The 14,869-nt window shown below is 41.8% G+C and overlaps 1 protein-coding gene across 3 annotated transcripts in view; it reads left to right on the top strand.

Annotated features, from left to right (window-relative positions):
* The window catches only part of CNTNAP5 (contactin associated protein family member 5), an 831,834-nt gene that overhangs the window by 582,074 nt on the left and 234,891 nt on the right, over nt 1-14,869 (top strand). For all 3 annotated transcript variants that reach the window (XM_054699622.1, XM_037523193.2, XM_054699623.1), the window contains one exon: nt 3,005-3,205. In XM_054699622.1, coding sequence (XP_054555597.1) covers nt 3,005-3,205 — 201 coding nt within the window. The remainder of the gene's footprint in view (nt 1-3,004; nt 3,206-14,869) is intronic.

The raw sequence follows: 14,869 nt of genomic DNA, 5'->3' as shown, positions 1-14,869 counted from the left end.
CATTCCCAGGAGTGCCAACTGTCGAGCTGACTCTTATGAGTGGTCTTTTTTTTTTTAATATTTATTTATTTTTACACAAGAACCGAGGTACAGGCCAGATGCGCGGGAGGGTGACAGGATTCCCTGGAGACAGAGCGGGGAATAGAACAGGCAGACTGATGAAATACACTGCTGAGGGGAGCAGCGGGAGAGACAGGAGAGGTCTGCCACACCATGTGGGATTCTCGCCCGCCAGCCGGGAATGAACTCGCGCTGCAGAGGCTGCGGACAGCTTCACAGTGCGGCGCTCAACTGCCTGCACCACCAGGGAGGCCCTCAAGAGTGGTCTTGACCACTGGTCTTTAGTGTTTTGTCAGGATTCAGGGCTTCATCTGTACGCTTACTCATAAAGTTGAGCGAAAACATTTTAAAGTGAGAAAAAATAATATCCTATTACCTCCTTGTTTTCAGTCTTCATGCTACCAGCTCCCAGAAGAAAAATAATTGGAGGATGAAGGGCATCTTTGTAATGAAAGCCAGCTAAGAGGCTTGAGGGGAGGAGTAATCACTTCCCCTCCTGTGTCTCATACAGTGTTTCTGCGATGGCTTGTGAAGACTGTTAAGTGAATTGTGGAGAGCACTCTGGAGCTCTTAATTGTTCCTTCGTATCTTCTGCATATTGCAAGTATCAAAAAGTGCCAATAATGGAATTACTAAAACTTCAATTCACCCTCTGGGTGCTAAAGGTGCGACTGGCAATGTTAGTGACTTTACAATGAAATATTGTCTTTTAGACACTTCTTTTTCCACCTGGAGCATGATTAAGCAAATCACTTCACGAATGAATGAACAATTCATTCACTAGATATATGTATATGGCAATCTGTGTACACTGAGAGGGGAATACAATTTCATATAACTAATGGTGCTATATGACTCATTCAATAGACAGACTGGATCCACTGAGACGGGAATCAAGTTTACTTTCTGTGCCTGAAACTTCATATTTTTACATACTACATACAGGTATTGATGTCTACAATGGGCAGAATGTTATAAGCACTCGAGATAATGTAGGTAAAATATCCCAGTATGAAGAAGTGCAGCAGTGTCTATTATAATAGATTAGACTGACTCTTGCTTTCATCTTCTAAGCACCAAGGGCATATCAGTCTTTATTTCTCCATCTGCAATATTGGATTATTGAACAATTAGTTTTCTTTTGTTATTTGATCAGCATTTGCTTTATTGGCACTAACAGTTTTGGAGTTTGGCATCAATTAATTTTGTAACATTATGATTTTTACCAATATGAATCATGTCCTATTTTTGCTTTGAAAGTCAAAATCCAATAACCTTTATTCTAATTTGATTTTTAGACTTCATGGAAAATGTAATTCTGCCTCAATTCAACATTGGAGACATGCATTTTAGGAAACAATCTTAAGATGAATCAAAATGTTTGAACATAGTTTAATTTTATGCTGCAACTTTTTTAGAGTTAGAAAATACAATTGGAACCAAAATCTTTTTCTCTTCCTATTCCTTTTAATATATTGAAACTGAAGTGCAGGGCAATGAAGTTACTTATCTCAAGTCACATGCAGAGTTAGTTGTAGATAAAGTGTTAAAACTGAAGCTCCTGATGATTTCTTCTCTTTTTCAGCTAAATCATGCTTATAGTCATTGGTAGTACTAGTTAATAATGTTACTTTCTGTAGACGTGCACATCCTTATTGTCCAATAGATATCCATGGTTTACTTTACTTCCAAGACTTTGGTTTCCTCATTTGTAAAACTTAGAAGGCAAAAGAGGAAAGAAACCATATGATTTTTTATTCTGTATACTTTTTTAGCTCTGCGCATCTCTGAGGAGTAATGGATTTATTATGTGGGCAAGAATTTCAAATGGCAAAAACCCTTCAGGTCTTCCTATTTTCTCTTTTGCTTTATTTGTGAGCATGTTCAGAATTAAATTGTATGCCCAATTACAGTAAATGTTTTAGCCTAGGTTATTATTACAGAAGTCTGCTGCATTCTAGATTGTACCTGGCAACCTCATAGCTTGGGTTGCTATTCCATATTAACAGCACTACCACAGAATTGCTTTTTTTTTTTTCATTTTTGTCTTTGTTTTGGTTTCACTTATGATAAAACTAAGTCCCAGAAAAGTGATTTGTCCAAATTTGTCATAGACAGAAATAGGTTTCATATACATGTCTCGCTCAAGTGCTCAAATGCCTCTTTCTCTTTCCCTGCATTGTTATTAACTGTAGTTGGTAAAACATGTTCTCCACACCAACTTAAAGGTCTTCATTTCTGTGTGGTTTTGTAATTGTAAGTATCCTCAGATGCTTTTGACAAATAGATGCCACTTGGAGAATAAATAAGAAAAAATACAATTAGGTGCCTTGCATGTGCAGTGTGGGTCACACAGCTCAGGCTTATTGAAGATGTCTGCTCTGGACCTCCCTTCTGTGCACAGTCTTGTCACCATGTAACTCATGGTCCCCTGAGGCAAGTTCTATCAGTCTTCTCTCCCGAGGAAGGGCTGGTCAGTAGTTCAAAGTGTGAACTTTGGAGTCAGACATTTTGGCTTCAGATTCTTGCTTAATCACTTACTGTTAATTCTCCTCACTCATTTCTACCTTATTTCTGACACAGCAGTGTGCCATGGGAGTACGACATCCTACAAATTTAGGTAATGCCAATTTTAAATGTGATGATGGGTGTTGGACGTTTTGCGTAGTCTCTGGAATGAGGGTATCACACATTTAACTCATAGGATTGGTAACCTCAAACTATTGCCTGGGTGGAGCTCCATGAAGAACAACAATTATCTGGTTCAGTTCTTTGCCTGAGAAGCCACTCTGGTGTCCATCAATTACAGAATAGCCAGCCACCCTTCACACCGCCTACGTGATACTCTTTTGTAATTGCTTCAGCTTGATTGAGAAGTTTAAACGTGATCCTCTTTTATGCACCCTTCTAATTATCTCCTTCCTCGCGTTTATTGTCTGGACAGAGGACAAGATCTGGACATCCATTCAGCACAACAACACAGAGCTGACCCGTGTGCGGGGCGCCAACTCTGAGAAGCCCTACACCATGGCCTTGGACTACCGCGGCACCACGGAGCAGGTGGAAGCTGTGATCGACCGCTCGGAGCACTGCGAGCAGGAGGTGGTCTACCACTGCCGGAGGTCCCGCCTGCTCAACACGCCAGGTAGGACCCAGCCCCACCCTGGCCACTCTGCCCGGACACCTGCCTGGGAACTGAGAGAGGTCCCCAGACAGAGTGGTGAGGAGACGAGTGTTCTCCAGTAAGTGGGGGAGAGAGGAGTGGTCTGCAGCTATAGTTTATCAATGTGTGGTGGAGAGAAACGTGGTCAGGCGAGCACTCATGGTCTGGTAGAACTGGGTCTGATGCTCACAGAGTGACCCAGGCTGAGCTCTGTAGCCTTTCCCGATGTTCTCCTCATCCTCAAAAAATGGAATGAGGACCACTCGCTCCTGCAAGAGTTGTGAGAATGAAAAGTTTCTTGAGAATGATGTCAGTTGAAGAGAGCCTTGGAGCTAGACCTAGAAATTGTTGAGGTGGGGCGTGGTGTTTCTGGCAGAAGGAATAGCATGCCAGAAATCACCAAAGATCTGGCACATTCTACAAAGAGCACTGGGTTATGTCGGGGGCAGAAGAGGCTGAGGGAGCAACATTCAGTGAGGAGGCCAGCAATGTGGTCAGGGACACCCCTTGTGTTACCCCAAGAGTGGCGAACTCAATGGAAATGTTTCTGTTTTAAAAAATAGTTTGCTTTTAGGAAAAAAAAATAGATTAACCTAATTTATTTTTCCTTAGTGGTTATTTTTAGAATGAATGGTTGCTTAGGTTATTACCATGCTTGCAAAAGTCTTACAGGACTGCTTGCTAAAACCGCAGAGGACTTTTTATAAAATGTTGGAAAGGCTTTATCAAAGTGTACATAGGTTGGGGAGAGAGCCATTTTTGTGAATTTGTTTCATAGCCGAAAAAATTATTGAGATTCACTGGGGTGTGTACTAGCCAAGAAAGGATGTCAGGATCTTTAGCCACAAGAAACTTCCAATCCACTGCTTGGAAGTCAGGATTTCTGCAAGCCTTGAGAAAATTAGACAATGAAACATCAACAAAAGAAGATAGGAGCCTAACTAAATGTAACACACCGCCTCACCGATCTGGAATCTTTAGGGAAAGCGTTGTTCCATAGAAGTGAATTTTCCAGATAACTGTCACTTATCTCTTTAAGCACCAAAAATCCTTTCAAAGAATTTTTACCTGTTTGAAATGAAAATCTTTCTCAAATGGATTACATGCTTCCTTGCTTTCTTAAACAGAGAATTCGGAACATAAAGTGTAACCTTTTCTTGATGACTCAGGATATTCATTGTGAAAATCAATTATTGTACCCTCCTCAGAGTCAGCCAAGCTTGCAGGGCCGATTAGATCTGAGGCTCCACTTGGTGTTCCTTTTCCCTGAGTCTTCGGATGACTCTGGCTTGAGAGGTTTATGTTTGTATTTATTCCTCCTTCTCACCCTCCTCGCTATCAAGTCTGCATGTGTCACTCACAGCTCACGCCCAAGTACCTGCCTTTAGAAACCAGCGGGCCCTCTGTGTTGTATTGATTCTCATTTTCTCAGGGTTGGGTTTGGTAGAATTTTAGGAAAAAAATGGGATTATGCCCAGGTGGACTGTGGAATTGTCTTTGGCATGTGCCTGCTGTGTTACCAGTGTGACTACGTGATTACCTTTGAAATCGAGTGCCTTTTTTCTACCTCAACTGTCATGAATTCTTGGAGCATATTGGAGTGGGAAGGGCATGCTTTGGGAACAGAACATGTTGAAAGTGAACATGAGGCACTTTGCCTCTTTGTCGTGAATGTGAGCTTGTGCAGGTTGCTAAATTCCCACAGTTTTAACTTCACCCTCTGAAAAATTGACATGAAAATTCTGAACAAGAAGACTGGTGTTAGGAGTAAAGGAGAAAAGTTGTCTGAGTTCTTTGTACCATTCCTGTTAGTCATTTGGAATTCAGCAACGCGAGTATCTTTCATTTTTTGCCTTGATGGCAGCTTCCCTCCTAGCAGCAAAGGCCCAGAATTTGTGCTGAAGTGGGAAACAAGCTCAGTGGGGCATATTACTTCCATTTTAACAGTTTATATAGGGAAATTATAATAATTATAGCTCATACATGCAGTCTTACCATGCAGAGAAGACCAAGGTTACATTTAGGAGTGTGCTCTTCCAGGCATTTTCTATGTGTGTATTCGTGAAATCACACTATCTGTATGTTAGGGCGTGTATGTGCTCATTACTCCTATTCCTCTTTGAGCCCAATGAGATTGATGAAGAAGGACAGTGGCATGTAAATACAGTATCTACTTTCTTTCGGCGTTTTGGTGAGCTGGCTTGGAGAAAGTAACATGAACCAAAGGTCAAGGAGCGCCAATCTTTGAGTTCTACCTGTGGCATTACTTGAAGATGAGGTGGGAGTTGTAGCCAGAGCCCCGCAGAGAGGTGAACTCAGCCCCATGCCCCTCAGTACAGAGCAGAGCCCTCTGGACCAGCCTCAGGTGTGCTGACGTCATGGAAGTCGGGGTAGAGACAATGAAACACACCTTGATGGTCACGTGACTCTGAAAGCCCGTGCGCTGTGTTAGTGCAGGCTGCTGTGACAGAATGCCACAGACTGGCTGGGTTATAAAGCACTGAGATTTATTTCTTATTGTTCTGGAGTCTGGAAGTCCTTGATCACGATGCCAGCATGGTCAGGTCCTGACAGGACCCCTCTTCCATGTCACAAGGATCTTGCTTCCTGTCATAGCCTCACATGGTGGAAGGAGAAAGATAGTGCTTTCTGGGGTTCCTTTAATAAGAATACTAACCCCACTTCTGAAGATGCTGACCTCATAATATCATACATTCACTTTGGGGTTCAACATAGGATACATTTGGGGTGACACTCGGTTCACACATTTGGTACAAGCACATACATACGGGGACTTTTCCTGATCTCCTTAACTATTGAATTCCCCCTTATCTATGGGAAGGTCAGGAATGAAGGATGGATGCCATCTTCTTACCTCCCTGCCAGTCTGGAAGAGCTAAGCAAGTTTCCCATACCTGCTGAAGCTGGGGCCCCACTGTGATACATTTGATTACCTGTATTTGTCACACATACAATGTACAGACATCTTCCCATATCTGTATAGATGACTTTACACTGTAATATATTTTAACAAGACTCTTTCATGATGTGGATGTGCTGCAATGGATATGCAAAATTAACAAATGTCCTATTTTGGATACTTAGATGGTTCCTTCCCTTTTATTTTTTTTATCATTATACATGTACAAGATCATTGTACATATAACAAAACTGATTACAGACTTAGGATAAATCCCATGAGGTGCCATTGCCAAGGCAAAAAAATGTGTATTTTTAAGGCTTTTGCCATGTTGATTTCTCTTATGTGTCAAGGTTACATCAATTTATATTCTCAACTGCATTGTGGGAGTAAAGGCCCCTTTCTTAGCAAATATCATCTCATTTTAACTTTGGCAATCTAATAAATGTGGGGGCTAGGGTGGTCAAAGAAATTAGGATATTGTTTGTTAATTTAAAAATAATGCGTAGACTGGTTCCCATAACCTATTGCAGGAAGGTGCTGGTAATCAGGGTTAGTAGACTCTATAAAATATTACAAGTTGTGACTACTGTGGATTCACGCCAATAAGAAGTTAATGTGGATGATGCTTTTTTTGCTATAGATTCTCCTCTGTGCTGTACACAATATGTAATAAAGGAAAGAGATAAAAGAGGTGCTCAAATGGCCACCCATGACTAAGCATTTCTCATATGTGAAGTTGGGGATGGGGTGGGGAGTGGGGTGTTATGCCAGCATATCTGTAATCCTAACAGAAATCTGTATAACCAGAGTTTTATCCCAGTCTAGTCTATTTCATAGGAAATAGCAGCTCAGAGAGAGGACGATGCTTTATTAATGTCACATAGCTGGGGAGTGGAGACAGATCCAGTCCACATACCCAGCTTCCCCTGAAGTCAAACAAGGATGCTGTTTCTGATATACCGGGCAAAGAACGAAAGTATGAAAAGTTACAAGGAAATGGAGTAGTCAGGGAACCATGAATTTCTATGATTGTCCTTATTTTGTAAGAAAATGTTGGCGAAGAGAGAAGCAGCAGAGGCATCTCTGTAAGCTGTGTGCTGGGGGGTGGGGGTGGTAGCCGGAATCAGGAAAGCCCTAGGCAGCTTCAGTGGGTTTGCAGTGTCCTCACCTGAAGGCAAGAACTTCCGTGGATGACACACCCCTTCACAGGAGGCCCTGTGGAGCCCCACCATGGAGGAGTCCTCTGGGGAGAGCCTCATTCTGTCTGCTCTTTGCTTTGCATTACTTTTATTCATTCAGCAGCAGCTGAAGGAGATGGAGAGAGAAGCAGACAGGATAAGGTCGGGCCTGGCTCACCACTGTGTCTTTTTCATTCAGTTAGTGACTGAACCATGACACTGTCATTTTCTGACAGTTTCCTCTGATATTCTTCCCCAGAGCTCAGTTGATGAGTGCCAGCCAATGGAATGTGTCATCTGTCTCTTTAACTGAAGGTTTATGCTAGAAATTCAGAAGAAAGGATCAGGATTCCGAGGAAGGGTATCTTTGCTATTCCCCAGTATCTTTGCTATTCCCTGGCATCTTTGCAGTGGTCTTCACTATGCTTGCTACTCCCTACCCTGAGCTGAAAGCAGGGCTCAAGACTCTGTGCTACAGAGCAGCTTCCCACACAGGACTGTCAGTGCTCAGCAGCACCTGGTCTCCAGCAGGAGGAAAGGCGCATTTGTCCTCAGGGTCAAGGACTGCCCTGTTTGCATCCAGGCCTTTTCTATGTGTCAGCACCTCATGGGAACATGCCTGAGGCTGAGGACCTGAGCATAGCATGTAATGAGCTTATGGAACAAAATAAAACCCATCTCAGGAAACATTTACACAGAGGACGGAAAAAGAAATACTGTGCCCACACATTGGAAGATGCTTTAATCATATGGCTAGTTAGCTCTGTGAGCCACAAGAAGGAAGACTCAGAGGGGCATGGAAAGGTGATCTCCAGGGAAGCAGAGTCCCCTGTCCCTGCTGGCAATGGGGATGGAAGCCCTGCCTCTGCCCGAGTTCTCTTCCCATTGTTTCCTTGGAACCTAGAATTACCTCATTGGATTTAATTGTTGGGGTGAATCTGTTGTGTGTATCTATGTGCAGTTCCCACTCTTTAGAAGAAACACCATCCCCAGTAAAGTGGGACTCTCTAAGGCAAGACTAAAAAGTCAATATTGATACATATGGAAGCTTTGGAAATTCTGGTTCCATCACTTTGAAATCTAATAGCTGTAGGACAACCTGAGCTGTTCAAATTTAGTTTGGTTTTGAATGGAAACTATTTGCCAAGCGAAATCAGTCATGCAAACAAGTTTGCCATGAGGATCATTTAAACTCCTCAGGAAAACTCATGAATTGGGGCCTGACAACACTTCAGAGTTGCTATTTCCCTACCAGTAATTGTTTTAACTACTTAGGTTCTAGTACATTTGAAATGATATAATTCTATTTCTTTTAAAGTATTATGAAATTCTGAATTTTCCTCTTAATAATATTTCAACTTGTGTATACATAATATGATACATAATATAAACTACCTATCAATATATGCTAGAAGAAAACATACACATACTATTCATAAAGTATATATTACACGTCATACAAGGTAAATAGTCTCATCATATACTCTTTGTATGTCCAAATGGATCTATAAATACACTTGTGTATTTATTACATGTATTTGTGATTTCAATTTCTGATATGTATAAAAAATAATGATCAGATTTAAAAATTATAAAGCAATAGAAAAAAAAACAGCCCTCCAAGATAATCTGAGTTTACTGAACTTAAAACTCTTTGTCCCCAATATTTGTACCAATCAAGATCAAGAAACAGATGATTACATTTTGTTTCCCACAGTAATTATTGAGTATATATTATGTACCGATATTATTCTCACCAGTGGGAATTAAAGTCAGAATTCCAGCCCTCAGGATTGTAGTATGAATGACAGAAAGCCAAACATGCATGTGTGGGGAAACACACTCACACACATGTGCACACACGGTTTGTGAAAATTATGCTACAGAAATATCAAGACAATGAGGTGCCTAAAAGTGACCAGGTGAGAGGCGTTCACTTTCAGATCAAGAGGTAGGAAAGGCTCATGTGGCCTGGAGAGAGCACCCTAATAGCCTTGCATGAGGGGGGAGGTAGGACTGATGAATATCTGACAGAAGATTCTAGGCTAAGAAGCCAATGTGGCCAGTGAGATTAAGGAGGGAGCAAGGATAACAGGAAAATGAATTTGGAGAGCTTCCAGAGGCTAGATTATCCAAGACCCGGGACTATGGATTTGATTTTAAGCATGCAGAGAAGTCACTGGAACATTTAATTAAGGGATTACACTTTCTTCTCCTATTGTCAAATCTAAAGTCTAATGTCATTTCATTTAAGTCAGTCTAAAGCAGGTATGCATGACTTGCTAGGCACACATTTTAGGTCACTCCCTGTACCACGCCAGACATCACGCCTCGCACTTCTGTGTATTGTGGTTCAGCTCTGTCTGCAATATGCCTAGTGACCACTTTGGATGCCTCTTATTAAGGCAGTGCTTTTTGGTTCATGCTTCCCCAGTTAAAGTGAGTTGAAGATACTTAGGTCACTTCAACTACCATTATACTACTGCTCACTTGCCTCTGCCACACTCACACATCTTAGGGGTCTCTGTCAGAAAGCAGAAATCCTTGTACCTCCCAAATTCCTATGTCTCTCCTTCCTACATCCCTTCCTAATGGCCCTTTCTTCTTCCAGATGTGTGTACACATGTACACACACACACACACACCATGTTTCCTTTAATATACCAAGTTGCAAACATAGTACTAAAAATAAATTGCTCCAGGAACAACATAATCCAGCCACAAAACTATGCCATGATACCTGGAAGACGGTACCAGGTCAATATTTGAAATCTCTCTATTAAGAGGCTACTTTTGTATAGCATGACTGCTGCTAATGATGGCGACTCTCTTCTCCTCTGTACCTCCCTTTGCCAGGCATTTCTAACACTACTTCATTTGATCATCTGAATGGTCTTATCAAGTGTGTATCATCGTTCTCATTTTCCTGATGGACAGGGAGACTCTTAGAAGTTAGGTCTTACTGGTACTAAGTGTTACAGACCAGTTTCAAATCACTGTCTCTCTCTTTAAACTTCACCTGCATTCCAAAGATAAGATACAGTAAAAGAACAAAGGTCTCACAGAGAGAGGGGAAATAATAAAAAAGGGATCCCGGCACCCAAAGTAAAGGCTTGTCTTTGCTGGTTATCAACTGTCAGGCAGCACACCTCCATGAAACACAGAGGCTTAAAACAATGGTTATCTTCACTCTGCTCTTGAATCTGCAATTTGGGCCAAGTCCAGCAGGAATTACCCCACTTTGATCCCCTCTGCATCATCTAGGACTGGAGCTGGGCCATTTGAAGGCTCACCCACTGAGTTGGTGCTGGCTGTTGGCTGGGGTCCTCAGTGGAGTTAGTGGCTGGGACCTCATTTCGACATGTGGTTTTTCCATATGGCTGCTTGATTTTTTCGGAACGTGGTGGCTCTGTTTCAGGGACAGGTGGAAGCTGTGTTGCACTTTATTACCTAGCATTGGGAGCCCTGGAGTATTACTTCCATGCTCTCTAATTATTAGAAGACAGTGTCTCAGGCTGGCCCACATTCAAACGGAAGGGAATTTTATTCCGGCTTTTAATGGGATGACTGTACTGATATATTTGAAAACTACCTTATCTTCTTAAAAATTGTGCGTGGATAGGGAACTATCCTAAGGAAATGCAGCACTCACAGGGCGGACAGGACATAGACTCAGGTCTTTCCAACTCAGTTCAGGCTCTTCCACTCCAGCAGGCACTCATCAGTCAATTCTAACTCAGCCTAGAAGTATGTCTGGCTCTCCAGTATCCCTCTTGGGGGATTTTTGTCATCCTTAAAGTAATACGACTAGAATGTGTTTTTTAAGAATTTGCTGCAGGTTTTAAAAAATACAAAGAACCTATCACATGAATCAAGTCAGTACATTTTACTGTGTGTGAAAACCACCTTTCCCAGTTTCCTAATAACTCACTCTTGGTGTTTCACTGGGGACATGTCGTCAAATTAGAGGTGGTGGATTTTATGAAGAAGACATATACCTTAAGAGAGCTAGAGATATGGGTGTGTATCTGAGGAAAAATAAAAACTATCCCACACAAGTTCTTTGCACCTGGCTGCAAATGAATTTCTATTCAGACCATTCATTTTTTAAATAATCCTGTGGATCACCGAGAATCAACACTTGGACCCTGTATAAGATAAAGTTTTTAGTTTTCTCATCAATGAATAAAACATTGTTCCCTTACTTTATCTCAAATAAGCTTGCAGGAAAAAGAATCCTATTTTCTAATTTTAGGGGGTTATAGAGTGGTTATAAAGAGCAGGAATTTGGGGATCATAAAACCTGGTGTTAGCCTTTCCTTTTTGTTCTTATCAGTTGTGCAATCTTAACAAGTTCCATGGGCTTTCTGAGCCTCTTTCTTTATCTTAGTAGACATTGAAGATACCAGTATTATTCTAGCCAACATTTGATCACATTATCTAATGAACATGGGGAGCAATAATAGCTCTCCTCGCTAACCATGACAGGTCTGGTGAAAGATTCCAGTTTGGGGATTTTCCCTTTGTTGGTTTGTGAGCCCGCTTCCGTTTTAACTTCAGTTCACTTATTTGTAAATGTGGTATTTACCTACTTAATAGCACTCCACCGAGGGTTGCAGTTCAGTATGTGCTTCTTCCCCACCTCTGCCAGCTATTAAAAAAGCATTCATCATCTTTCTTTCTGATTTCAGTAAATGTCATCAACTGTCTCATTTCTTAAGGAAACAGCCTAGGACTCATTCCTTCCTTACCTTCTCCATTTACCAGCCAGTACTTAGCACTTAGCACTCACTCATCAGTCATCACTGACACTGACTCCTGCCTCTTGTCTTCAGTTCTGTTACTCCCACCTAAATTCCAAACACATCACCTCCAGATTGGGAAAGTGTGTCTGATTCCTGCTTCCTCTCCTATCCATTCATACCCCACTTCCTCATAGTTGATATCTCACACACCAGTAAAATTGATGATCTTTCTAAAAATAAGATTAAACACCCTGACCCCAATCCCTTCCTGATGCCCTTGAAATAGAATCAGACTGCTTACTGTGACTACAATGTCTTGCCTGCCAAGCCACCATTCCAGCCCCTGTTCTTCCACTGCTCACCAAACTTGGCCCTGTTTCCTTTTTGTCTGTTCCTTGATGAGCTTGTCCCCTTCCCTGAGCCTGATGTACTAGCTGTTCTCTCTAATCAAAAGCTTTGTTCCTCTTCCCATGCTCAACTTTCAGCTACATGCATCTAACGTATCCACTCCATCACGCTGTCACTTCATCCAATTTTCCATTTGGTCGAGAGCTTATTACTACCTGAATTTTTCTTCCTGTATGTTTACTTATTTATTATCTACCTTTGTCAGTTGAATGTGAGCTCCATGAAAGAGGGGCCTTCTTTGTTTCATTCTATCTTCAAAATGCCCAGAATAGTCTTTGGCACTAAGCAAGCATTTAGTCAGCGATTGTTAGTTGGATAGAAGACCCCTTCTCAATGAACAGTCAGTATCACTAGTTCTCACAGGATATCAACCAGTGTTTTTGTCTAAGTGCACTGCAGAGACTCTTGCAGGCAGAACATGGGGAGCACTGGACTGGGAGGGGAGGTTGGTGCTCCCTCCCTGCCACCGTGACTGACTCTCTGTGACCTTGAACAAGTTACTTACATTTTATGGGCCCTGAGTTTCTCATCTTTACTCCTTGAGGATTTTATTTGATGTTCTCTAAGTGTCCTTTCTGCCCTGACACTTCAGGACTCTCTACTAACCAACACAAAATAAGTTAAAATACTTGTCACTGTTTATTACTTCTTGTCACAGAAAGGAACTAGAAAGGTTGGTAGAATGAACAAAGACCACCTCACGAGAAAAAAAAAATCTTTTCAGAAACTCTTAAAGCCATCAAGTATGATAATTTATTTATATAGTAGGTGATTTTTTTAACACCTTCCTCTGCCTGCTTTTCTCCTCCAAAAAGAACATACTTTCCATATGGCAACACTGATTGCACAGAAACTCCCCCAAAGTCATAACAAGTCAAGAATAACAATTTCTTACCTTAGAGTATTTATGCATCTATTACAGTAATTGCTTTATAAACATTTCCCGTGTGTTATGAGGTAGACATGGAAATCCAATTATACCAACTGCACAGATGAGACCCATCAGTCTACACGGACTTTGTGCTGGATTGCTTTTCATCGGGAGTCAAGCTGAGGCTGAAGCTCATTCTTGCCCAAGTCCTCACTATGGCCACGTCAAAGGGACAGTAGAAGATTCCAGGAAGAGCCCAAGGTGTGGGCTGGGTCGCAGCACTTTGTCTCTTAGCAACAGCTATTGACCTTAGATAAAGGACTCAATCTCTCTAAGCTTCATTTTAGCCATCTCTAAGAATGAGGATGACAGGGCCTTCCTGATGGCTAAGGGGTTAAAGTCTCAGAGCTATCAAGGTATAGCCATCCACTAGGGCCTGAGCCCGGCATGGGAGCTAACCCACATTGTGCAGTAGACCTCTCCTGTGTTGCCCACTAGATCTGCCTGTTCTGCTCCCCACTCTGTCTCTGGTGAATCCTCTCACCCCCTGCACCTCTGGCCTACACGCCAGTTCTTGTACGCATAAATAAATAAAAATAAATTAAAAAAAAGAATGATCATGACAAAAATCACATTAATTGATTAATTGTACCCACACCATTGGAAGGATAAAAATAAGGGAAGCTTGCATTCTTTATAATTTGTAAGTTTATTTAATTTCTTTTGAAATGACAGAAGTGGCATTCTAAACATAGTTTTCACTGTCCTTGAACTTTTGCTGGGTGGAGGGAGTGAAGGCATTCTTACTCCTTGCTTTACTCTGTGTGAGTGAGTGTGTGTGTGTGTGTGTGTGTATTTAGTGTCTGATAAGAAATAACAAGCAGTGTACTAGGTGTTACAGAGATTTTAAACCCATCATGATCTCAGTACAACATTTTAGGTTCTAAAGAAAAAGTAACTGAATTGCCCGGTTTTGCCACTTGTTTGCTGAGTTGCCATGAGCGGGTCACATGGCCATGAGCGGGTCACATGGCCAAAACACAGCTTCTCATCTGCAAAATAGTTACCATTTCAACCTCCCTTGCAGACTTTTTCAGAGATTATGAAAGTGTATGAAAAGGGGGTGGCTATAGTATCTACTACCATTTTAGGAGTCTGTCCCCTTGTAGGCAGAATAGTTAGATGTTAAGTATCCTGGAAAAAAGAAATTGCTTCCACATAGGTGAATCCCAGGATATGCTATGGGATGGCATCACTTTTTAGACACAGTCTAGATAGGAGTTGGTATGATGGGAAAAGCGTGGAGGGATGATAGTGTGATCTCCAGCCTCAGGGAATGGAGAAAGTTATAATTGGGAAGCAAGCAGTGCATGCTGTTATAGCTTATTTCAAATGAGGAAGCAAAAAGGATGGGAAGAAAGGCAGGCTAGAGGGAGGCCTTCGTTGGCTCAGAGACTATGCAGCCTGCCTCCCTAGACAACTGCTGCTTTCACTGAAGGAAGAAGCTTGTGAGGGCTGGGC

The sequence above is a fragment of the Talpa occidentalis genome, unplaced genomic scaffold (genome assembly GCF_014898055.3).
Source record: "Talpa occidentalis isolate TD23 unplaced genomic scaffold, MPIMG_talOcc4v2.1 talOcc4.3, whole genome shotgun sequence".
NCBI classification, from domain to species: Eukaryota; Metazoa; Chordata; class Mammalia; order Eulipotyphla; family Talpidae; genus Talpa; species Talpa occidentalis.
Note: the sequence above shows the minus strand (reverse complement) of the source record. Positions and strands in the feature narration are given on the sequence as shown.